Raw genomic sequence first — 24,717 nt, 5'->3', positions numbered from 1 at the left:
AAACTCTTAATTCTGGATTTATAAAGTGCTTCTTAAAGGGTTAACTGTAACTTAGATTCTTTGTCTTTTGAATTGCCACATCTCACTATAAATTTGTGTGAACTTATTTATTGGTTTGCAGTCACTGGGCAAGCGAGCCCGCAGATAAACAATCGACCAAACTCTGAAAACAACCTTTTTGCTGCTGTTTTACCATCTAGGCCTTCTGAAACCAGAGTTTTAATTGAAAATGTGGGATTTTAAAACTTGGTTTAATTAGCTAAACAACAAAGAACTAAAACTGTGTAGCTTTGACGTTTGACTTTGACGTTTTAATGTGTAAAAAAAAAAGTGCTTTAAAGAATCTATTTGTTGTAGAGTAATTTAGCATGCCAGGGACAAATCTAAAGGTTTTACAGAAGTTACAGTAATGTTTTACTTACGGACAAAAAAATCCCCCATTAATAAACCATTTCCCTGCCGGATTGAACCATATTATGTTGTTTCATGATTCATAAACATAAAGTATAAAACGGCATACTAGGAACTCTGTTGGTGCTCAAATGTCTGAAAAATATATAACGTATGGATTTTTAAATTAAAAATATGTTGAAATAGAGATTGGTGATATACAATATTTACTGTAATGTCAACAAGTTATATAAAAATTAATCACAATTATTTTCCATATAAATCCATCACTCCCTCCAGTCAGAATCTCACAAACAAAAATAAAATGATTAAATCAGCTGCTTAACGTTATGCAACACATTTACGCTGCAGAACGGGATATTTGCATTCAGTGTGTATTGAGGCCCTCAGTAACATTACGAATCGCAGCCACATTAACAGCTTATGTGTTTGCAAACACTAATTTCAGTTTATCGTTTGTCCTTTTCACTACTAATATATATATATATATATATAGTCTTTTGATGGCCAGCCTGTAGTTTTACAAAATGTTTATGAAGACTGATTGAGGATACTCATTTAGTTTCCAGACTGACCTTCCAGGGAGTGGCAACTGGGTATATTCCCCTCAAAAAAAAAAAAAACATTTGTTTTCTGCAGTTAAAAATTGCAGTAGCCTCCTTGTAGGCAGCTGACTGGCAGTGCACAGCAACAGGTGGGGTAGGAGTACTGTTATCACTCAGTGCAGCTAAAAATACAACACCCACCCACTGAGGCACTTTATCTCATTAAAAACACTTTAAAACATATAAGCGATATAAACACATTTTTACAGTAGTGGTAATGCCTAATTGACATAGTTTAATTAGGCATTACCTTGTTTATATCTTTGGAATCCAAAACCTACTCATTTTGTTGTGATGTTACAGTGGAAATATTGCTAAACCTCAGGGTTGGATTTAGTGAATCAAGCTTTAAATTTAGGCCGTTCAGTCATGTAAAGGTACGAAGAAAGAAGTTCCTAGTGCAATTAGTGTGTTAGATGAAAAAAAATAAACAAGGAATCGGGAATAACGGCAAGAAACGCCTGCCTATTATTTGACTCACTTTTATTTTGTTAACAGGATCTTTGGGGAAAATACAGTGTTGTAAACTGGGCTGAACAGAGAGCTTCTGTGTCTGTTTTTGTCATATTTTAAGGAGAGATTTTTACTGTTGTTGCTCTCAGAGCTATTCTCCTGACATTATCTACAAAGCGGATGGAGACATTCTGCTCAGTTGTTTTTTTTTTTCTTCCTTTTTTGTTTCATTTTGTTGTGAAACCTTTTGCAGCTTAACGCTGACATAAACATCTCATAGCTCCAGCAGAGATGTGTTTAGTCTTTTCACCCAAACAAACTGAAAAGCCGACATGATTCTTTTTTTTTTTCTGTGTGTGTGTGGCTCATCAAGTATTTCCTAATGGTTAATGCATACTTGGTAGCAGAGGTCATGTTGGAGAAATAGGACACATTTGAATGAACTGATACTCAGTAAAGATCCTTTCTCACTTGTTGTTTTGTCTAGCACAACAAATCTAACACAACAGATATTGTAACACAGCTTTTGATTATATATTTAGGTTTCAGTCCCACATGGGCCTCTGTTGAATTCTCACCATGTAATAAGTTTGAGTAGAAATGCTGCACAAAATTGTAAAACAGAAATTAACAACATTATCTAATTTATTTTAATTTAAAACAGAAAAGTAAGTTTCTACTATTCTTAAAATGATCTAGCTTATTGATAATTTTTTTCAATGTCCAATATTTAAAATTTGATTCATAGCATAAAAAAAGCAATGTTTAAACATCCATTAAATTGGCTAGTTTAAAAGCCCATATTGAATGGAGTAATGCATTGTTGCTAGAAGTTAACCAAGCTAATATTAGCCTGGTAAAACAATATTAGCCTCATTGCCTCGTCTAGTCAGGCTATCTGCTCAGATGCAGCCGGGAGTTTACGGACATGTTGTAATTTGCCAAAAGTAGTTTTAAATTATATTACCTTTAAATGGTTGATGCCCCTTTAGTTTCCATGCAATGCTTGTGCTTTTGAATTTGTTTTTCTTGTAAGCATTGGACAAGTGTAGGTCCAGTCTTTTAACTTGCTGACTGGCAGTGCACAGCAACAGGTGAGGTAGGTGCAGCAGAGTCAGGGAAAACTTTGACATCCTATTTGTAGAACTTTAAATATTAGAAATAGTATATCACACCATTTTAGTGTTTTTGAAAGCATTTTTTTTCTTGCGACTTAAAAGGAACAGATGCAAATGAACAAAAACAAAGCATAAACATAACGCTGAACATGAAAATATGTGTTGTTTAAAAGTTTGATGTCGCTGTAGGTTTGTGAACTGCTGTTCCCATTTTTAATTTTTTTTTTAGGTGTTACACATGCACAATAGGCGAATAAAAGTCATTTCCATTAAGAAGAATCGGGACAATAATAATGATTCTGATGAAATAAAACAATTTGATAAATAAATGAATGTACTTAAGGACAATTTGATGGCAGCTTTCTTCCATGTTGTTAAACAAATCAATCCTATTCTTGGTATAAGTTGATCCCAACAACCGACTCATGCCTCGTATGAATTACAGAAGTTTAGGTTGATCAGTAACCCTTTTCCGTCTACAGGTTACTTTGGCCTGACAATGACAAACGGATGAAGAATTGTTGGAACAGTGTGCACTTTTCTTTTTGTTTACCAAGCGGCTGGTCAGAGAGTCAGGCATGGGAAAAAAGCAGGGTCTCTGTAAATGTGGTCAGATTTGTTCGAAGCAAACCCGTCCGAGTGAGTAGATCACTTCACCAAGATCATAGGCCGCACTGGCACATTTACTTCTAGTGCCCCAGTTCTGAAAATGTTAGGTTCGTGCAGCAGACAGTGCGGTGTCTGGTGAAAAATCCAGACCGCAGCACGGCCTCGTGGTGGAGCCCACAGAGGCTCAGTGACATCACCGTTAGTTAATGCACATATTAGTCATAGCACTGGCTTTAGATGTCTGATGTTAGGCGGCCGTGTCTGATGTGTGCACAAGTTGGGCAAGGCTTTGTTTGTTCTTCAGATAAATTTGTTTGCTAGTGTGTTTCACTGTCGTGGTGGAAGGTGTAAACAACGTATAAGTGCTGCTAAATCAATCAATCTTTGGTACGTAGCACCAAAGACTGTAAAGAAGATAAGCAGGAAAACCTAAGCCTATATGTGAGAGATGTTATAAGAGTGTGAAGTGTGCCTTGCTTTGTTGGTTACGTTATCTCTGCTTTTGTCTTGCAGATGTTTGCGCCGCCAGTAGCCAATGGGAAGAACAGGACAATGACACTAGCCAGCACTCATTTCTCTGGGCCAGGTAAGCTTCTGCACTTCTGTATCCACCCCATATCTTCATCAGTGCTACCTTAGCACTCCTCTTCATAAATGTTTCTGCTTTTGTTTGCAAATCAAAACACTCAGAAGAAATTTCCAGATGTTTCACAGTTGATCTAAATGCAAAATGTGACTAATAAAAATCTCTCCTGCACGATTAACACCTGAAAGATGAGAAGCATGTGTTTGAAAGGTCAACTCACCAACATCATACCTGTAATTTTTCATCTTGGGCTTTGTGGTTGTTTGTCACACGGTTTCACTTTAACTCATGCAGGTTTTGATATCACACTTACCACTTCAATCAGAAAAAAACACATGTTAAACACATTTCCGGTGCCCATCCAGTCACAGCTTTCAATTTAGCTGGAAGAACACTCGAATGTCCCCAACTTTTCAAGAGAATTGCAACAATTTCCTGTTTTATGAGATTTGACCTTCAGAGCCACATATGACACAGTGATTCTTTAAACGTTAGCCAAATATTATAGAGAAAAATGCAGGTTTCTTGTTATATTTAAGTAATTTAAAATCTGTTTTTTTTCTATGTGGCACATAGAAATTGACATGAATGACTAGTTTAGTCTTATTCAATGGGAAAAGAAGAAAAATGCCTCTTTGTTGTTTTGCCCTTCAACATAAGATAAACAGACAGGTGTTGGAGGATTTTTATTATTTGTATCCATTCTGTATAAATCATAAAACAAAGACATTAAGCAAGTATCTTCACTTATGCATTAAAGAATGTTTCTCATTTTAGAAAACTTTTTAAAAGGGCATTAAAGAACTTTCTGTTGGCTGGTGCATTTATAGACGCAAAATACTCTCAGATCCTTGTTTCCATGCATTTAATGAATAGGAAAAAGATCTGCATTATTTGACCTGTTGATCACCGATCAGTGGCGATAAAACAAAGCTGGTTTATTACCATGTGTGCCAGATCGATTTGTGCTTCTTTAGAGCTGATGAGATTTTTTAGAGTTTTTTTTTTCCCCCCAAAAAATGCAGTTCTTGCATATTTTCACAAAGCAGTTTCAGGGAGGCGCTTGCGTTTATTGAGGTATTTAAAAACTCTTCCACCAAACTTGCGTAGCCTGCGCAGTTTGAAGCTGAAACTTTCTGAGAACACATGCAGGCACCCTCAAAGCCCTGAGCCGCCGTTCCCATCATCCTGAAGGTTATTAGTAAGTCGTGTTGCTTTCGTTCCTCTGTCACCGTGCCAGCCTGGTGTGTGAAATCGAGTCACACTCTCCAGTTCCCCAGAGTGAGAAGTTGGCCGCTGAGGAACAAAGGCAAAGAAGGGGGCTTATGGACTTGAAACAACTCCCCCCACCCTGAAGTGTAAAACACTCCTCCCCCAACACAGCACTGGGTTCTTACCCCCACTGATCTGCAGGAAATGGCTCAAGTCTGAGACAATGTGCCTCACCCCCAGCTCACAGCCTCTTAAACTGGCCCAGCATGCAGCGAGTGGGCAGAGTGGAGAAGGAGAGCTTGTTGAATAGGGGGATCAGACCGGGGAAGGCAGGATTCTGTTTGTTTCTGTTACAGCAGGCAATTACTCAGCAGTGAGGAGTTAATTCCTCCCTCCTCCTCATGTCCTAAAGTGTGGCCCTTGGTCATTGACACCCATTATAATGTGATACTTAAAGCTGTCACCTTTAACATCAGGAGATCCTGCAGGTACTCTTTAATAACTCCGGAGTCAAAGTGCTAACACGTGCAGAGTCTGACCCAAGTGATTTTTTTTGTTTGTTTTTCTATTGCATCCCCAAACTATATTTAATCCCACATTTATTAAATGCACTTAAATAAAAGGGGTGATTATGTTCACTTCTATTCAAATGCTTATTTGAAGCTCTGCTCCAATGTTTTCTTGCTAACGCCGGCTCTGTTCCCCGAGGCCAGGAAACTCATTTGTTGCAGAAATGATGACCATCACAAAACAATGTCCATCTCTGACGTCAGCCCAGGCAGCTTGTATATTCAGAGACCCAGCAGCGCGGGAACGGTAGCGAGCAGCCTAGTGGCCCACCAGACCACCTCTATTCATCAACACAAAAGTGCTCAGAGGGGTGCTAATTGCATTAGGCGTCCTTCTCCCTTCCTCAGTGGCCTGTGCGTGTGGAGTATGGAAGGGCGGGGTGTCTTGTGTGGAGTGGAGGCAAGAGGGAAGGAGTAGAGGAGAGGAGTGGTAAGAACTGTGGGATGTTTGAGGAGTAGGGGAGGCAGAGTGTGACGGTGAGTGGTGGGAGTTGGCTAAGCCCCGCAAGCCTTCAGGCAGGCGTCCCCTCAGTCACCTCTGCAGCTGCTGGCAACGTCTCCAACCCCCCTCCCTCGCACAAACAACACAAATACGAGGGACATGACAGGCTCGCTTCCTGTCGATCACTAAAAAACAACTGAATTTACACATCTGGTGTTTCTTTTTTAACAACTTTGCCTTTAACCTTTTACATTCTCGCCGTTTTCCCGGCTGCGTTTTCTTCGTATGTTTCTGTTCACATTGCGAAGGTCTTGTACAAAAATAGAGGGGCAAAAAAAAAAAAAAAAAAAAAAAGGAAATCTGAAAGGCGAGTGGCTTCCTTCTTCAGCAAAATTAGATGTCTTCTGAGCCTGCAGCCATGAGAAAGCTTTGTAGTTGAGAAAAATAAATATTTTTCTGGGCTCTGGTTTTCAGTCAGTATTTGTCTTTCCATGCGAGTACAATCAAACAAGCTAAGCCGAAGTCTAGGGAGATTCAGACGACTTGTAAACAAACCAATCCTCTGACTTTTTTATTTATGTTAATTAAAAAAAAAAGACAATTAAAAGTAATACAACTTTGCTGCAATTATCCAAATTTTCCTCCACAATTTATTATATTTAGTTTTCACAGCTTTAAACATCCTTAAACATAAACTCTTTCATGTCCTTAGGATTATTGGACATGTCTGTGCATTATTTTCTCAATTTAATATAAGATGTAGAGAATATAATTTCTACTGAAGTTGTTTGATTTATTCTTAAAGTGATATAAAATAAGGTCAGTCTTAATTTCTTTCTACTGAATAAACAAGAAATTAAGTTCCTGTTTTGTTCATTTTCTCGTTATTGTTGGGGCAAAGACATAAAGGTAAAAAAAAATTGTCTAAAATGCAAATTTAACACAAGTATATAACTTATTTTATTTTCAAGATTAGAGTTAGAATAATCTCATCCATACCATTCACATTTTGACTCATTTTACTTTTATATAAAGTCATAACTAAACAGAAAACAAACAATTGCTAAATTTAGGATTAGTTTTCTCTACTTCTATACTTACTAACATTGTGCTTTTGTTTGCATTTCCTCTCTATAGAGTAAAACCAGTATAACAAGCTGATATCATCTGGTTAATTAGTGACACTATTTGTTTATATAGAGCCTGAAGTCTTAGTAAAAGTAAAGGGTGGGGCTTGTGGGTTTTTTCATGACTGGAAATATTTCCAAACAGTCAAATTTGTGCTTCCTGTAAGCAAGGGAAAAGTGTAGCAAAGTTGGTTTTGATAACGAAATGATTTAAAAAAAAAAAAGGTTTTTGTCAATCTTTTCTGAACAACAACAAGGCAAAACCTTTTTTTAGACAAAACCTTTTTTTAACTGTGATTAAATTCCCCTCCACCACCCCAACAACTGAAACCCATTTCAGGTATGTGAAAAAGCAGAGGATTTTGAAACTACATCAGAAAGGCTCGGTCAAATAAAACCTTGTAGTAAATGTAGTAAGATTAACTTGACCATAAGAAAAACAAAGACAAAAGATTAAACAGCGACTGAAACACAAGTACATTTTGAAATAAAATAGTTAGGAACCCCGATTTTAGTGTTGCTACAGAAATGTAGTTACCGTCTTTCCAGTTGAACAACAATTTTTTTGCAGCAGCAGGTAGCTGCTACCTTTTAGTTGGGGAAAAAACTCTGATCATTCCTGTAATTTCTCTGTCTTCGCATTAAAATTTTTGCTAAACCTTGATGCTGGTTGTTACTGGCTTGTTGGGGAATCATTACTTGGCCTGTCTACGTTTTAATAAAACAAGCAACACATGCCCAATTAAGAATATGTTGGGCACATTTCCTTAGTCTTTTTTTCAGTGGCTAGCCACCGCAGCATTAGCACTCACCTCTGCAAAAGCTTTGCAGGAAAGAACGTCTCCAGCCTGACCATGAGTTTGAAAAACATGCTTGGACAAACTTTAGTAAGGATGTTTTCCGCAGATTAGATGCATTAAAGTTGTGAACTTATAAACAAGCTGGAGTTCACAGACAAAGAGCTTCACTGTGCAATTAAGGAATGCTATGTAAATTCAAACATCACTTCTGTCATTCAAAGCAAATTGTAAAACCGTGTGGATGTTTCAAGTATAGTATAAATTTAAACATTTAGTTAACATTTTTATCCATTTCAATTATAGGTAAGGAAAACATAATTGTAGACTGAACTGAAGAAAATGGCTAATGTGCTAAATGTACTAACATGGCAGTAAAAGTGAAACTGGAGGGTAGAGAAGCTTGAGGCTTGTATCGTTTAGAAATGTCCTCGTGAGTTTTTTCACATATTCTTGGAGATGGAAAATACACTGTTGCCCTGATAGCCTTTGGTAATTTTTTCTCTTCTGTTTAGCCAAAAATTACATTTGTATATGTATGTTGTAAACATATAAATTGATTCTTAATAGACATGCATTTTTCTGTTTGGGAATGATAGAGTATCTTTTGTTGATCTTTTTGGACGTTTTAACAGAAATTTGGCTTTGTTACTACATGTCATGTTGCTCTAGTATTAAAATATATTTTCTATCTGTAAGAACCCTTGTCTACTGAGGGATACTTGTTGATGTTTGTTGTTAGGTTTACTGGGCAGAAAGTATGCATTTTAGTTTTGGTACATGTGTCTGCTTGATGATCACTAGAAAACTGGGCAGTTTTGACCTCTCTGCGATTGGTTATTTTGCACAACTATGATTTATCCCCTAATCATTCAGACCTTCAACAGATTTGGGGTTGAAGTTATCTTTTTAACTTCACTTCCAGTCAAATGTGTTACTTTTGACTGGAAGTAATGTAGATGCTTTAAAGAGGCCCAGAGAGTTGAATCTTTTCGAGACTCTGGGGCGGAAGCTAAAGATTAGGGTGATTTCAAGGAAGGCCTCAGAGTTGAGAGTTCACATAAGTGGTCTTAATTCTGGTAGTAATAAACAAAAAGCTGGTCACCAGTTATAAGAAGGGTTTGATTACTATAATGCAAATGGAGATTTTTCAGTTGATGATTGAGAGGATTGGAGAAATTTCAATGCAACTTGTGTTTTTATGAAATGTAAAATAAAAATAAACTTTATGCTTCTTTTACATTGTGTAACTTTTGAGCTGTGCATTATACTCTTATTAGAAATAAACTTCTCAAACATTTTAAGGATTTATCCCACTATTAGCATTCTTGGAGCATTCATTTCTAATTTTTTAAACTGACTTGCTTGAAGTAAAGATCTTTCTTTTTTCAGTTTTTTTTTCCCCCACCAGAGTTTAACTGTTTTTGATTTGCAAAAGCATCAAAATCAAAATATCAAAACAATCTCTTTTTTTGCAGGGATCAGTGTTGTATTATTACATATAAATTAAAAAAATATGACTAGCTTTTAGGTATTCTGTTTTTCCCCCATTGTTTGCTATGATTTGATTTGACATGGGATAACAATAGAAGAATCTCTATTCTGGCATGGTTGGAGCTCTCATAGGCGTCAGTGCCACCTCCACAGCTCTCCACCTTGTTTTAATTGCCTTCAAGTTAATTACTCCAGTAAGTGTGAAACAATGTTGTCAGACTTCCCCTGCACAGTGCTTTCACTCTGTGCTCTGCACCCCTGTTGGCCAAATGGGGGAATCATAGGTGGATGAATAGTTCTTTGGAAATAGCTGTAAACATGAGTGGGTGGGGAGGGGGCTTGTTGGCTCTGTTGACCTGGTTAGTTGACAGTTACATGATGTTTGTGTGTTACTTAACATTTTTTTCCTTTGGTAAATATGAAATACTTTGTCTTGCAAACATCTTTCAGTGCACATGTTTACCCTTTGTTGTAGTTTTTTTTTTTTCCTTGCTAATTTGCTTTTACTGTAGGGTCTCTTGGCAACAAGCTTTACCTGAAGTGTCTCCATACAAAATCTGTCAACCTAATTTAGCAGTACGCTCATCACCTGATGAGTGCAGGTCTGTATTAGAGCCGATCTGAAGGTGGGCACGGTTGATCCTTTAAGGTCCCCCCTCTCCTCCCCGTTCGCCTGATTCTCCATGCCACTGGCATCGGCCCCATAGATCACGGCTGTCGCAGCGTGTGTAGGTGCTTGCACCGCTCTGTTAGCCTCATCGCTCATTCTCACTCGTCAACCAGGCTGCTGATCTCACCCAGACCCTGTCTCACTCCCCTTCCTGACTGCCTGCCTCCCTCTCGTTTCGTCTCCTTGCTTTCTCCTTCCACTCGCTCACTGCTTTGCTTTCTCACACACATTTTTTTAATTAGGCAAAAATCAAAGGCGCAGTATGAATATTCATAAGGAAACTGCATTAATATGCACAATTATGCAAATCAGCATGCAATTAAGCCTTGTGTCTCCAGAGAGCCTGGATAGCATTAGTGCATTAGACGGGGAGAAGGGGATGATGGGGGTATTTTGGAGTTTTCTGCTCCACCAGTCTTCGACTGTGTTTTCTTTGTGCCACACTTGAATTCTTTCTTTACCTCTACCATTATGCTTCAGTCTTTTCCTTCACATTTTGCTTTGTTTGGGGGAAATTTACTTGGAATAATTAAATGTGACATAGATAACATTGTACCTCATGCATTACATTAGGAAGTAAATGGTTAATTTTATGGTATTCAGCAACCATAATGAACTCTAATGGGAACATTGCATTTTAAACATGTTTTTCTTGCAATATTATTAATAGTCTTATTATCTTTGGTAATCCAAAACAGGGTTAATATTAAGCTGTTTGTGTCTAACCTGTCAGTCCTAACTGTTTGCAACTCAACATCTTTTATTCCCCCCCCCCAGCAATAGATGAGCGCAGTGGCTCTGGATCCTGGGGCTCCACAGAACAGAACAGTCCCTCATTCACCACCCAAGGACGGGTAAGATTTAGTCGCACCTGAATTTAAAATTGCATATCTAAGGAGTAATACCAGATGCGTTGATACCGACACCCTCGCATGTATTCATTTAATCGCACAACCAGAACTGAAAATGCACAGCCTCCCTCCTGAAAACTGCCACAGCAGTGTGCCATATATGATTTGCAGTGGTAGTGTTTTTTTCTTTTTGCTTTCCACCTAATAACCTTGGCCCAGGATCCTGCATTGGCAAGCACCCTTGTAGCTCAGAACCTCTGTTGAAGCCCAGCGGTAATTGCAGCTTCACATCCAGCCTAACTGTCTTGGCACCGGTCTGTAAATACAAAGTACAGGGGGTGAAATAGATGCAGAAAGCTTTGATTACCACAAGTTGATAATTAAGAAAGTCAGTCTGAATCCCTCGAGCTGATGCAGATTTGTTTGGCATTGCTCCCGTTAGCTAGAAAGAGAAACCGAGGGAAGATAACTGCTAAGGTACATAGGAAAACTGACAACATGAGGATGGCTCTGTATTTAGACGTGTTACCCTCTGCATGTCATCAGGGATGGGGAGTCAACTCCGCAGCTTGGCTTCCAGTTCCGGTTAAGATGCAAAAACAAAGACTTCAGACTTGACTTGCACTCTTGCTCCTAATTCTCAAGAATCAATAAGAATCTGTTGAATGTAATTAGATATTAAAGTAAGGTAGTAATTGTGCATCATTTCAGCGATTCTTGTCCTTCTGAATTACCATAGTGTATACAAATGGCTGGTAGTCATGGTAACGTCACACACAGCACAGATTAGCTCTGTAATGTTTCTCAACAGTCAGAGCCAGTAAAAGGAGTTATTAGCAGCTTACATGTTTTTTTTTTTTGTTGCTACTATTGAACTAATATTAACAGTAAAAATACATGTGCAGCACTGATAGAAGTGTGCATATTTTCTTCTTCACTTTCATCTGACATGTTATTTTCTCAGCATCATTACAGAGACACTTTCAGTATCATCAAAATGAAAGCTTTTCTGGGTTTTCTTTTCACATGTTCAATTTTCTCTTGCATTTACTAACTACACTGTCCTTTCCTCTTTATGTTTAAGTTTACTGGGCTTACCTTGAAGCTTGTACCTTGAATTGTTTACCATCATTTCCGGACTGTTTTTTTTAATGGTAAAAAAAAAAAGAGATTTTTTTTTACCATTATAGGTGTCTATATGATAGGATATCTATATGCCACAGGTGTTCAAGTTTTAACATGATACTTACCCCAAAAGGTTTTTACTTTTAATGAAATACATTCTGGTAAGATACAAAAATCCATACCATAAATGCTTTTTCCAAACAGTGCCTGAGCATGGATGCTTAAAAAAATAGTTGCCTAGCAGAAACAGTCATAGATTGCCATTATTCATCTTCCTCCAGTGCACTAAAACTATTAAAGTCATCTTTTTGGTGTCAGGATAGAAAAGCATCAAAATTACTTCGTCACGCACTTCCTCAGTCTGTCTTTCGTTGTCGCTCTCAATGTCACTTTCGTTTCGAGGCAAATTTGCCCTTGAGCTTGTGCTGTCCTCTTCATCACACAGCAGTCCAGCCTGTCGAAACCCTTTGATGATCCATATATTAGCAACATCATTGTTTAAGCCACTCTGTTCAAAACGTGTGAAAAAAGTAGCAATCAATAGTCCAGAAATTACAGTGTACCTGATGACAACGGCACAGTAAAAATAATTAAAACATTTGAATACTGCATACTGCGCTATGTAGAGTGGAAGTGGTAAATTTGAGTGCAGAGACTAAGAAGCCTTGAATATATAAATACATTAATGATACTTTATAATTAAAGGTATTTGTTTTGGGATTCTTTGGTATGTTTTTCTGTTAGAAATTAAACTACTTCTACTAAGCTTTTTACAACATAAACACATATTTGCATTTGAAGTTAGGTAATTATTATAGTTTATTTCAAATAATTCCCAGGAATCAACTTGACCTGAAAAAATGAAACAAATATTGGAGACATTGCTCACCTCGGAATGCAGGCTGCTAGAAGCAGAAAGTGAAACTCTGGTTTGACCTACTGTCTGATTAAGTGATTAATAATCATCTGACTACTTCGGGACACATAAGGAGCATTAAAGTTTAATTTTCTGATGGTCAGTTGATCCTAAAGATCAAGATGTTGACACCATGGCGAAAGTATGGACCTGGAACACCGTAAACTCCAAACCAGACACCATTTAGAACTGGAGTGCTCAAGAAACAACACGCGTACTTTGAAGATGTGATGGGGCTTGATGTTGATGTTGCTCGTAGTTCTTATCATTACATCAGTTAATTTTTTTTTTTTTTTTTTTTTTTTTACCAGCATGTCTGGCAACATCAGAAATTGTCACAGCGGCTCAACAATATGAATGCACAACCAACCTACATAAATACTGGCATTAAGCAGTCTGAACAGCATTTATTACTGTCCATGAGAAACTTCAGACTTGACTTGTACTTAAAAACACAAACTTATTCAGACATTTAAACTTGAACCTGAGTTATATTCTGTACCATTGATCCTGCAGAGCTATGGAGAGGGATCCCATTTCAGTGAACATGAAGGCTTGTCCTCCCCATTTATTAGTTCAGGGATTGCAGGTATGTCCTTTAATTTACTTTTCTACATCTACTACCTAATTTTCTGACCCTACATTTTACTGTCAGGCCTTTTGATTAGATGGCAATTTGTACTTTTTCACTACAAAAATAGTTTTGTAGTGAAACGTGTATGTGTGCCTGCATTCATAGTCCTCTATATGTTTGTATATGTGTGTGTGTGTGTGTGTGTCTGTGTTCATCCGTTGAGGGTTGGGGATGTTAGGGTGCTGAAGCAGAAACCCTCCCTGGGGTTTTGTCTGGCGGGCGGCTTTATGCAGCTGAGCGGATTGAAAAAGGGGGAAGGCCTCCCTGAACAGTTTCTACTTATGAAAACCTACTTTTCATTTCTGTTATCACACATCATTGCATCCGAGTGTTTTTGAGCAATCTGCTCTAATTACGCCAAAGTTTAAGCATGTTTTTTTTTCTTGTAGGTAAAAACGAGAGGCCACCATACACTCCCTTCGTAAGCCAGGTATGTTCCACCGTTCACAGTCCTTGCATGTCTCTGACAGGCCATACAAGTAGAAACTAAATTCAGTGCTGAATCGCTAAAGGAAGCTCCATTTTCTCAGTTCTCTTTTCAGACGCTTTGAATTTACAACCGTCTTTGTTTCTTAGAAGAGAGTTTGACGTTTTTTGTTGTTCTTTCCCCACGCATGTTATTGGTAAAAGATTTGCTCTCTCTGTTTCTAGCCTGGTTTATTTCCAAGTGACATAGCAATGCCCAGTCCAGATGCTTTGTCTCCCTCTGGCATAAAGTCAGGCTCTCAGTTTTATCCATCATATCCCAACAACCCCCGGAGAAGGCCGCCTGAAGGAGGCTTAGGTAAATGAAATAAAATCCAATAAACATTCCTTGGTGCTATTAAAGCTTTGATTTTTTTTCCCCCTCTTTTTTTTCTTTACCACATAAAGATGTCGAAGTCTGTTTTCCAAATGTTAAGATTACATTTTTACCAGATTTGATCAAAAAGATAAAACCCATCTCTTCCCTCTTCCCTTGATACCTAGTTAAAATTATCCGCTGAAAGATCTGAGGCTGCTGTAAGATCAGATACACGGGTTTGAGATGATTTAATATGACCTTATATTTCATGGAAGTGTGTATCAGTACTGCAGAAGATATGAATATGTAAGGAAAAACTACCAATTATGCCCCATTGATGTTATACATTTTCTTTAATTTATTTACATTTGCTTAGATAACAATGTATTGCCTGGATACTAACATACATCAATATGCTATAGGTGTATAAGAAGTATTCTTATGAAGAGTCTGTTTTCTGTGAGTAAATGATTAAAAAAATGTGCTGAGAGAGTTTTTAATCAAACAGAAAAATAAAGGAATTACAAGATTCTTCTTATTTATGCATTTAACCAAGTTTTCTTAAACATCAACAAAGGGCATCAATCTGCACATTGTGGCGCGATGCCTTCATAGAGACAGTTTTAGGTCTTTTAACAGACTTGCTCGTCATCTATCGGAGTCAATTATGAACAAACTGGCAAACATGTACAAACGTGTACAAAATAAATACTTTCTACATGTATTTATTTCACCATGACTATATGTTCATAATACATCAAGGGAGACTTTGTTTTTTTCTGGGGGTTTTTCTTATGTGTTTGTATAATTAATTACAAATGGAAAACACCAAAGAAAATAAAGGCTTACCACAATAAAAACAAAAACAAATGTGACGAATGAGATTCAACCTAAATTGTTTAACTTGGTATGATTGGGACCTGTCAGTCTGGTTTTAAATTGAATTAAATAAGTGCATGTCTTAAAATCCAAATGGTAGCGGCCATTTTATGTTGGTCTTTTACTAGAAATGGATATATTTTCAATCAGCTTTACTCTGGTTATAGATGAAGAAAGAGAAACACTTTGTCACTGACACATTTGCGACAGCTTGTTCAGAATTGCTGAAACTAAATCAAGGACATAACCCTGCATAATGTTTCCTTAAATTTAATTTATGTTTGCAGTTCTTATTTTTGTTTTAACTATTATTCTGATGTGATTTTCTTTTTTTTTTTTTTTAATGTTCTGTATACAGAGACCCAGCCAAAGAAGATTCGGAAACCCCCTGGCCTGCCGTCCTCGGTGAGAACTCCTTTCTTCTCGTCTCCTCAGCCAGTTGCCCGTTTTCTTTTCTGCGTGCATATCCTGCGGCTCCCCCGCCCCGCATTGAGCCGTCCTGTAGCAGACGGGAGTAAAGACCGTCTGCTCAGACATGCACTCAGAGAGCTGCCAGTCACATCATTGTTGTGGTTGTTGCTGCAGTCAGGTGTTCTTAAGTGGTGTTTGAGATGCTTGTCTTCCATGCAGTCGGGCACTTTTATCTTATCTTGTAGTAGTTTGACAAATTTATGAACTGATTTCTTTCAACAGCCTGATCTGAACTGGATAAACGTGTAAAACATGGTCCCTATGCAGTCTGGAAAAGTATAAAATTTGATTTTCAGTGTTTTATAGACCCAGACGGATATTTATAAAGAAAACGATGATTGGAAAAATATTCACATTTTCTCCCAGCTTAGTTTTATTTCTTTCCGTTTTCCTAAAAGAACAAAACGCAAAATTGAAGCTGGAAAAATCAGGTATATTCTGGTGGAATGAAGGTTTTTAGCTATCAAAGTTCTTCTTTTTTGTGTAAATGTAAATATTGTATTTGGTTTTTAAAGTCATTCTCCAAAAAAATGCTTCATTTACTCCTACAGTTCATAATGTGGTAACTTAGATAAGCTCATGATTAGCATTTAACATCTTAAATCTCTCAAAACCTCAGCTCTCGTCCAAGCAGGATAAAGTTTCTGGTGATGGCATGCCTGACTGTAACTTGTGTCATTTTTTGTCAGCATGCCCAGAGGTAATAGCAGCCGATGGGAGGATGACGGCAGTCGCACATAGCTGCAAATACAAGTCACCGTTACTCATTTTATTGAACTGAATCAGGTTCCTGCCCATTCATGAATCAGAGTCACATTTTAGGTTTGACATGTGCACTCATACCCAGCCTGCCTGCCTGCTTAAACGGTTTATAACAAAAATAAAGTGCTTTTAGTTGGAAAATCTACAAATCAAAATGAAGTAAGCAAAAACACAAGCTTTGCCCATTTTTTTCCTGCTCAAATTGATTCTTAAATGTCTTAAGCAATAGTGGATTTCTTTTTTAAGTTTGCAGGACACTTGAGTGTTAACCCTAACACACAATGACTTAAAGTCCTTGTGGGCCAGTGCCCTGCATGGTTTGGATGTTTTGCTGCTTGAACACACCTGATTTGCATGAATGGGTCATTAGTAGGGTCACACAGAACGCTGGAGGAGGAAAGAATTGATTGGTTGTAATCAGGTGTGTGTGTTGACCTACGACATGCAGGATTAAAACGGCCAACCCACCCCCGGACTAGCAGGTTGTTAGTTGGATCTTTTTATTAAGTCCAGTCTGAATACTGTGTCATTACTATGAACTGCTGTACTTTCATCAAGAAGTTCTTAGGTAGCAGTGAGCTGCACGATTAAATCCAAAATTGTAATTTCTTCCAGTTTATTTTCCTGATAATGTTTAATTTGAATCATTTTGATACAAAGCTCTAAATTAAGTGTTTTAAATTAGAAAAAATTGTTGCATTATTTGCATGTGTCTGAATTGAGCTCACTTCATCCTGTTACACCCCGGTACTATCAGTTGCTACCAGCTGTACTGAGAAGTGACCCAATTATTAAATAGTGTCTGCTTATGTGTAATTTAATCACTGAGGTCTGTGAGAACATTTCTGAACAAATGGCATCATTAAGCTTTAAGAAACAGCAGGCAGGTCAGTGATGAAGATGTTGAGATGCTTTATGAGGGGTAAGGTTATAATGCAGCATTCCAGAATATTGCCTGACTGGAACTTAGAAAGACGAGTGGATTTACCGTACCTGCAAAAAAAAACTAGCACTGGACTAAATCCTGAACACATTGTTCCTGGAGCAGCATCATGCTGGGGGATCCGTCTTGAACAGAGCTAAATACAGAACCATGCCTGAAGAAAGCCTGTCACAGATGACAAAAGTCTGAAGCCCAGGTCAGAGACTCAGCTGCTAGGAGGACAAGTCTAAACATCCACATAGAACCTCAATGGGGTGAACAGTTTCATGTTAAAATGGCCTACTCCAAGTAAAGATCTAAACTAAGTTGAGAACATGTAGAAAGGTGAGCAAATTGAACTTCAGATACTTTCACTTAGAAATGAATACATGTGTCTAGTACATGTAGATTTTTTGAATTTTTATTTACCAATGTTTAAAGCCTTTTTTCCCCTTTGTGATTTACAATGATGTTTCTTTTTGATTATCTTAAGATTTCTATTCAACACTTTGAAGTTTGTGTTTGCAGCATAGCAAAACTGTGGAAAAGTGCAACAAATGCTTTTGGAAGGCACCAAATTTTCCAACTGTTTGCATTAATTATTTGTAGTATATTTAGTTTATGCTCAGTGTGTGGAATCTGATGAGTTCTTCAAGTCACCGTATTTAAAAGTTTTGTTTTACACGAGTGAAGCTGCTGTTTAGCAACACAGCTGCCGCTGTCCACCTGTAAGTGTTGTGTTGAAGTGGCCTTGGAAACCTGTGCGTGGGGACGCTGTGGCGCTTTCCACGTCAGATGTTTGGGTGCGAACCCCGTCTAGCCAACACTTTCTGTTTCTTCTCTGAACCTCCGTCGTTCTCTTTAGCAACACGAACGATGGGGCTGTGTGGGTTTCGGTGCGAATGATGATGTCTGTTTGTGTGAACCCCCCACCCCTGCCTCACCTCCGCCTACGCTGCACCACATGATGGCCTGGGTGGGCCTCCCCCCTGCGAGTGACCCAGTTGTGAGGCGCAGTGCTTGCGAGGCCTCTTAGCCCCGTGTCTGAGCCCAGATTAATGACTGATGATCCTGTGGTCTCTTTCCACCCTCCTACCCTCCTCCTTTTCTTTTTTACCTTACCAAACTATCCATTTTCCTCTATCTACTTTTATAGCTTGAACAACATTGCTTTGAATCCAAAAACTTTACGCATCCACTCGGTTCCTGTAAACCCTTCCCCCGCTTATGTTTCAAAAACACACAAACATTTGCATCTCTTCTGGCCCCTAGTTGTCCCTTTTCCTACCCACAAACCTTTGTGGTTGAATATAAGCGCTTGTAGGTTAGTTTGATGTTAATCTTCATCGATTCCCCACCTTTAGCAATAAACCTTTTTTTTTTTTTTTTTTTTTTCCCGTGTATGTGCGCGGAGGCCTTTGCACGGTCATAACCTGAATCACATTAAACCCGTATTAGTTAAGGATTTTACCCTATAAATCTCTTTCTTCCCTGAGAATACAATTACCCGGCAGTGCCTGTCATTGTGCGGCTCTGTGCTCCCGTCTAGAGCAGCAGGATTCGCAGGACATTGTTCCCGGTGAAAGAACAACTCAAAGCTTATTGTTAAATGAAGCCATCTCCATCATGTTTCCCCCCGAATTAACCGTGATCATTTTAAATCCCCCGTTTCCTTCACACTCCCTTGGCCGTATCAAGCTTTGTTTAAGTCATTTAGATTACCGTCCCCTGTCCCCCGATCACCCCTTATCTCTCCACCCATTTCATATATCATCAGGACCTTAATTTTTTTTTCTCCCCTCTCAATCCTCATCCTTGCCCCTTTACCACCCCCTACCCACCACAGTTTCTCCCCGTCTCTCTCCCTCTCTTTCCGTCTCTCTCGCTGACTGGATCCCAGCCCCCATCTCTCTCTCGCTTGCTCGCTCGCTCTCTGTCTTTCTCTCTCCCTCCACTCGTTCCCTCTCCTCAGCCCAGCTGCCTGTGGAGTTGGATGCGGTCCAGGAACAGGCAGATGGCTCTGTAATTAGAAGTGCATCTCTCCATTCCCTTTCCACTTCTCCTTGTTAAATCAAATTACAGAAAAAATCCCTTTTCTGGATTAGCATTCTTTGCAGCATAGCCTTCATTCTCTTCCCTTTTCCTGTATCTGCCATGTAGTACAGAGGAAGAGGAGTGAGTGAGTGAGTGGCACATGAGGGTGAATGGAAACCAGGGACTTCCTGTGTCCGTCCTCAGTCTTTATTACCAGTTTAGTTTCGCCAACATTTAGAAAGGATGTTCATGCGATTTCATGCGCAGGATTTCGGCTTTGTTTTTCCGTGCATTGCTTTTTTGGTTTGTGCATGAATGGGTGTGTTGGCTCACTAAATGCATGGTATGCGCGCGAGCTGATACTGAGCGTGTTACAGGGAGGGGCTGCGGGCCTGGCAGTGCGATGTCACTGGGGTCCTAGGAGCTAGAGGAAATGCTCACTGTGCACTGGGATTCAAGCCGTCGCTGTACCCAGCATGCCATGGCCACTGTGGTCTCCTCTACAGGCGAGGAGCTGGCCTCGCTTCCTCCACCACCTCCAGCAGACTCCCTCATGCCATCTTGTGGCCGTTTGAGGCCACTGTGATCCAATAGTTGTCCAAGGCTAACTGAAATCATTTAGTCAGCAGGAAATTGTTTGGTTTTTTCCCCTGTATTCCAGGTCTTTAAAACTCTTGAGTGCATGATATTTCCACTAAAATGTCACCAAGAAAATATATAAAATCATGTAACACCGACATTACCTATAATATTGTTTTCTACAACCTTTATTGGTTATTTTTAACGTTTAATCAGAAACATAAACTTAATATTGTAACTTTTTTCCATTGTGGTCTTTATAGATGAACTCTGAAGGTCTAACAATGTGATGTTTGTTGGGTGATTAGCTTGGGTAGCTGTATTGCAATTGGTTGCTTAACACTGTTGCTCAATCCTGCTCATCACAGATGAGGTTGGCCATATTCTGTACGTATGAGGTTTTAAAAATGAAGACATGCTTTTTTAGAACCAGAGGACATCATCCAAGGAGAAATTGATATAGTCAACAGCACGATTTTAGTTGAAACATAATGTTTATTTATTTATTTTTTATTTCTATTTTGGCATGCTATTTTTCATCCAAATCGGTGTGATCTTCAAGTCCCGTCCCTGCAGCCTGTGTGTGGCAACAGGTTGGGGTCCAGTCATTGGCCGGCTCTGTCTGCACTTCGATTTCAAAATAAAGCTGGTGGATGCGTGCGATGTCTGCTTACCCCCTAATAAAACAGGTTATAAAAGTTTTCAGTGGCTAAAGTAGTCTTAAGGATCAGAAAGCAGCACAAGTGCATGAAAAGCTGATGAGCCAAGAAAAATAAAGAAATAAAGCTGCTGAGTACGTCCAAGTTTAGACAAATTGTCCTATATGTTCCCACTTATTGTTTGACCAGATTAAAGCTCTGGAGATACAATGCTGACGTCCAAATGAATTTAACTTCACCCATTCTAATGACATTGGGTAGATGATGTGGATAATACAATTTAAAAAATTTAAGCAAGACAAATTCCTAAATAATACGTACTTAAGAAAAATAAATCTATTTCTATTGCACCTTCTTATTTTTAAAAAACTATCTTTCATTAAGTCCCACTGTCTGATTTTACTTCCGGTTATCTTCATTGTTTTATTGTAAATACATTTTGTTATTTGAACATACAGAAATAATATACATAATTGTAATGATGAAGAACTAAGCTTTTGATACTGTTTGAATATTAATTATTATTATCATAGATAAAACCCATCCTTGGTGTTTGACGCCTTAACAGTTCAGTTCTGAGTTCAGCGAACTCCTGGTCTGTCTCGACGACATCAGAGCGACCTGCTGAATAATGTGCATGAAGCAGCAATCCACCTGGGTTTTGGTGTGTTTTTGCTGTAATTCTACCTGCCGGCTGGTCACACCGACCCTATCTAATCGCAACACGACACCTTTGAGCCTGGAAACCGGCTCACCCCTACGTGAGTCGTAATGGCAGTCGGTTGAGTTTGACCTCTCTTGCCATCTTGGTTCTTTCAACAACATTAAAAGCAAAAACAATCAGGCCTATTAAAAGCTGCCTTTTTAAAGATGTTTAGTTTCCTCTGTTTACCAGCTTGTTTGGTGCAGCTGCAAATGTTTCCCAACAGCTAAATTTGTCTTTTTTTGTGAGGAAAATGTGTAGCCTCTGTCTGGCTGCCAGCTGGCTAGCAGTGTGCAGCATCAGATGTAGAAGTTACTGAGTTACTGTGTTTTATGGATGAAACTCTGGTATGCTTCAAAAGCACTCTCAACCCGAGGAACTGGAAATATTTGCAGTCTTAATATTGTAACATTTGAATTCATTGGTAAGTTTTAATTCTTAAACAGAGACCAAACCTAGGGTTGCACACACAAAAATAAAAACCAGGATTTACCAGTGGCTCTTTTAAATGTGTTGACACTGTGTAGTTAAATTTTTTTTTTAAGCTGTTTTTTGTTTTTCAACTTGCATGCTTGTTCGTTTAGGTCTATGCTTCTACATCCGGAGATGAGTTTGCCAGGGACAACGGAGGGTATCCTGGTGCCAAACCTGGCGCCGTCTATCCCGGCACTTTCTACATGCAAGGTAACGTTTCGAGAAACGTCGTCTTGTGTAATGTTGACCTCTGTTCAATTTTGAAATAAACTTTCAAATATTATTTCCCATCCCTCAGAAGACCCCTGGTCATCTTCTGGCTATTCTGGGATGTTGGGTAACTCTCCTCACATTGGTCAGCCAGGCTCTTTCCCAGCTATCAACCCACAGGACAGAATGGTGGGTTTGTGCTTCATTGTTCCTCAAGCTTTCAAATTTCACCTATCGTCACTGCAATATTTACAATTGCAATGTTTCTTTTTTGTTTTCTTTAAAAGCAACCTTTATAATGCGGTGTATTATTTGGTTATTTATTTTGTACTTGTTTTGAAGCTTCACTCTCTGTCTCTGATCCAACAGAACTATTCTCTGCCTGGCAGTGAAGTCAACGGCTTCCACTCTGCCCCCACCACCTACAACCACACATCCACCATTAATGGAGAGGGCATCATGGGTAAGCACCCAAGTTTCTAGACAGCATCTTCAGCTGATCTGTCGAAAGGCTACAGCTGTTAGTTTGTTCTTATTTATTAATCTATTTATTTTCTCTGCAGCCACCCGAGGCACAACAGCAAGCAGTTCAGGAGATGAGATTGGGAAAGCTCTTGCTTCTGTGAGTTTCTTCTTTCTTTTTGTTCCGTTTTTAATAAGTTCACACTGACTAGATATTTAGATATTTCAAATTCTGATTTATATTGACTACACCTTTCAGATTTACCCATCGGACCACAACAGTAATAATTTCTCTTCGGCTCCTTCCACTCCTGGATCTCCCCAGGCCATCCCAGGTAAACCTCAACCATCATTTACAGTAGATATGACCAGAAAAAAAATGTGTCTGCAGCTCCATCTGGTGTTTATATTAAAGAACTGACTCGTAACATGATTGAATATTATCTCTGCAGGAGCTCAGTCTCAGTGGCAAAGACCAACCACACCCAACTATGAAGGGCAACCACACACACTGGTAAGTTGACATCTTTCGCTACTTCACCAAAAGTTATTTTAAAGCATTAAAGGGTCACAAAGTTACGGTATCCGGTTTTGTTTGAGGGTTTTGGGTAGATTATGTCCTACATGTATTATATGCAAGACTTGATGCTTTTGGCATCAGGAAGTCACAGATAAATGCACTTTATCTCTTGGTTTAAAACTGAACTCGGGCTTCTTATAATGGATCTGGTCTCAGTGTTAAACAGTTTACATTATATACTAAACACTTTGCTTTCAATATATTTAGTCTAAGATAAAGCCAGTCTTGATGTGACATGTCTAGGTATTGCAGATCCGAACTGGAAGACAGCTTCAGCCTTGTTTTGTTTCCTGATTTGTGACACTTGAATGAAATCTTACTTCTGTATCAATTTTGTTTGTCTGGAAAGCGGCAACAGTGCTAAGAAACTGAACAATTGAAGTGAACAAATGCTATTTAGTTAACTTTAGTTTGTACATAAAAAATTATTTGTATTTATACTGAATGAAGATGATGTGGGAGTTATCTGTGATAAACTATGGTAATCTCTTTTTGATCAAAATCTGAACTTTTTTATTTTATTTTGTATGTTTTTTTAAATGGCAAATGCAATTTTGTAGTGATATGAGAAAACTGAATGTGCTTGTGAAGGTTGTAGCTTTCCTAAGATCATGTTCTTATAGTTCTGTTATGCTAATGGTCACATTTCATGAACTTGTGCAGCAGAATAAAATGGAGGACCGCTTGGAAGAGGCCATCCACGTGCTGCGTAGTCATGCTGTGGGCCAGAGCCCAGCGTTAGAAGGCGCTCACTCTGACATGCACAGCCTGCTGTCCTCAGTGCACAACGGGGGCCTTGGAGGCCTCTCCCCAGCTTTCCCCAATGCCAGCCTTGCTCTCAGCAACAGACATCCTGCTTTGGTGAGTCATTTTTCCTCTATTTGTTCTGTCTTTTATGTTTTCAGCTGCTAAAAGGATTACATCGACCAAAATATCTCTGCTAGAAATGAGTGTACTCTCATAGAGGATGAGTAAAAGTTCAGTGGTTTAGATGCTTCTGAGACGATAATGTTCCTTTTAAGATTTACTAATGGTTCAGTTTTTAAACAGTCTCATTGCAACAATTTACAAATAAATCAAATTAAATACTTTATACTAAGCAATAAGTTATGTAATCAATTTAATTAGCTCTGCACTCCATTATGTAAAAAAATGTGCATCATTGTTTTCAATAGTATTTGAAGAGGGGGGAAAAAAAAGAGTTTAGCACGTCGTCTTTGTTGCCATCTGCTGGCCAAAGATTATATTGTAAGAAGCAGAATAATTTTCTTACAATATAACTTGGTCAATTAAATTTAAATGTATGTTTTACTCCCCCATAAAAAATTACCAAAGCACTCTAGCTAACTGTTGATAGATTGACATTAATATGCTCCGCTTTGATCAGCAGGGAGGGAAGCATGAGGAGCCCACAGGACTTCCTCCCAGCAGCACTCTCCTGCATGGCCATCACGCCACTGGACCCACGCCATCCGTTGGCCAACCAGAAGGCTTCACTAGTGAGATAAACTGTTAATTTATTTATTTTTGTTACATTACATGTCCTCTTTTTATTTTTTAACCAAGTTTCTCGACTATG

General features: G+C 38.7%; 1 protein-coding gene across 6 annotated transcripts in view; it reads left to right on the top strand.

The window, feature by feature from the left end:
* The window catches only part of tcf3b (transcription factor 3b), a 35,490-nt gene that overhangs the window by 4,397 nt on the left and 6,376 nt on the right, over positions 1 to 24,717 (top strand). For 3 of the 6 annotated variants that reach the window (XM_017304468.1, XM_008407139.2, XM_008407137.2), the window contains 14 exons: positions 3,710 to 3,782; positions 10,871 to 10,947; positions 13,502 to 13,574; positions 14,009 to 14,049; positions 14,271 to 14,403; positions 15,641 to 15,687; positions 21,997 to 22,096; positions 22,185 to 22,285; positions 22,466 to 22,559; positions 22,660 to 22,718; positions 22,818 to 22,893; positions 23,011 to 23,072; positions 23,802 to 23,999; positions 24,526 to 24,637. In XM_017304468.1, the coding sequence (XP_017159957.1) occupies positions 3,710 to 3,782; positions 10,871 to 10,947; positions 13,502 to 13,574; positions 14,009 to 14,049; positions 14,271 to 14,403; positions 15,641 to 15,687; positions 21,997 to 22,096; positions 22,185 to 22,285; positions 22,466 to 22,559; positions 22,660 to 22,718; positions 22,818 to 22,893; positions 23,011 to 23,072; positions 23,802 to 23,999; positions 24,526 to 24,637 (1,246 nt within the window). The remainder of the gene's footprint in view (positions 1 to 3,709; positions 3,783 to 10,870; positions 10,948 to 13,501; positions 13,575 to 14,008; positions 14,050 to 14,270; positions 14,404 to 15,640; positions 15,688 to 21,996; positions 22,097 to 22,184; positions 22,286 to 22,465; positions 22,560 to 22,659; positions 22,719 to 22,817; positions 22,894 to 23,010; positions 23,073 to 23,801; positions 24,000 to 24,525; positions 24,638 to 24,717) is intronic. The other 3 variants (XM_008407138.2, XM_017304467.1, XM_017304466.1) reach the window with 3 other exon arrangements.

This window comes from Poecilia reticulata, linkage group LG4 (genome assembly GCF_000633615.1).
Source record: "Poecilia reticulata strain Guanapo linkage group LG4, Guppy_female_1.0+MT, whole genome shotgun sequence".
In the NCBI taxonomy this organism is placed as follows: Eukaryota; Metazoa; Chordata; class Actinopteri; order Cyprinodontiformes; family Poeciliidae; genus Poecilia; species Poecilia reticulata.
This window is presented reverse-complemented; position numbering and strand designations above follow the sequence as displayed.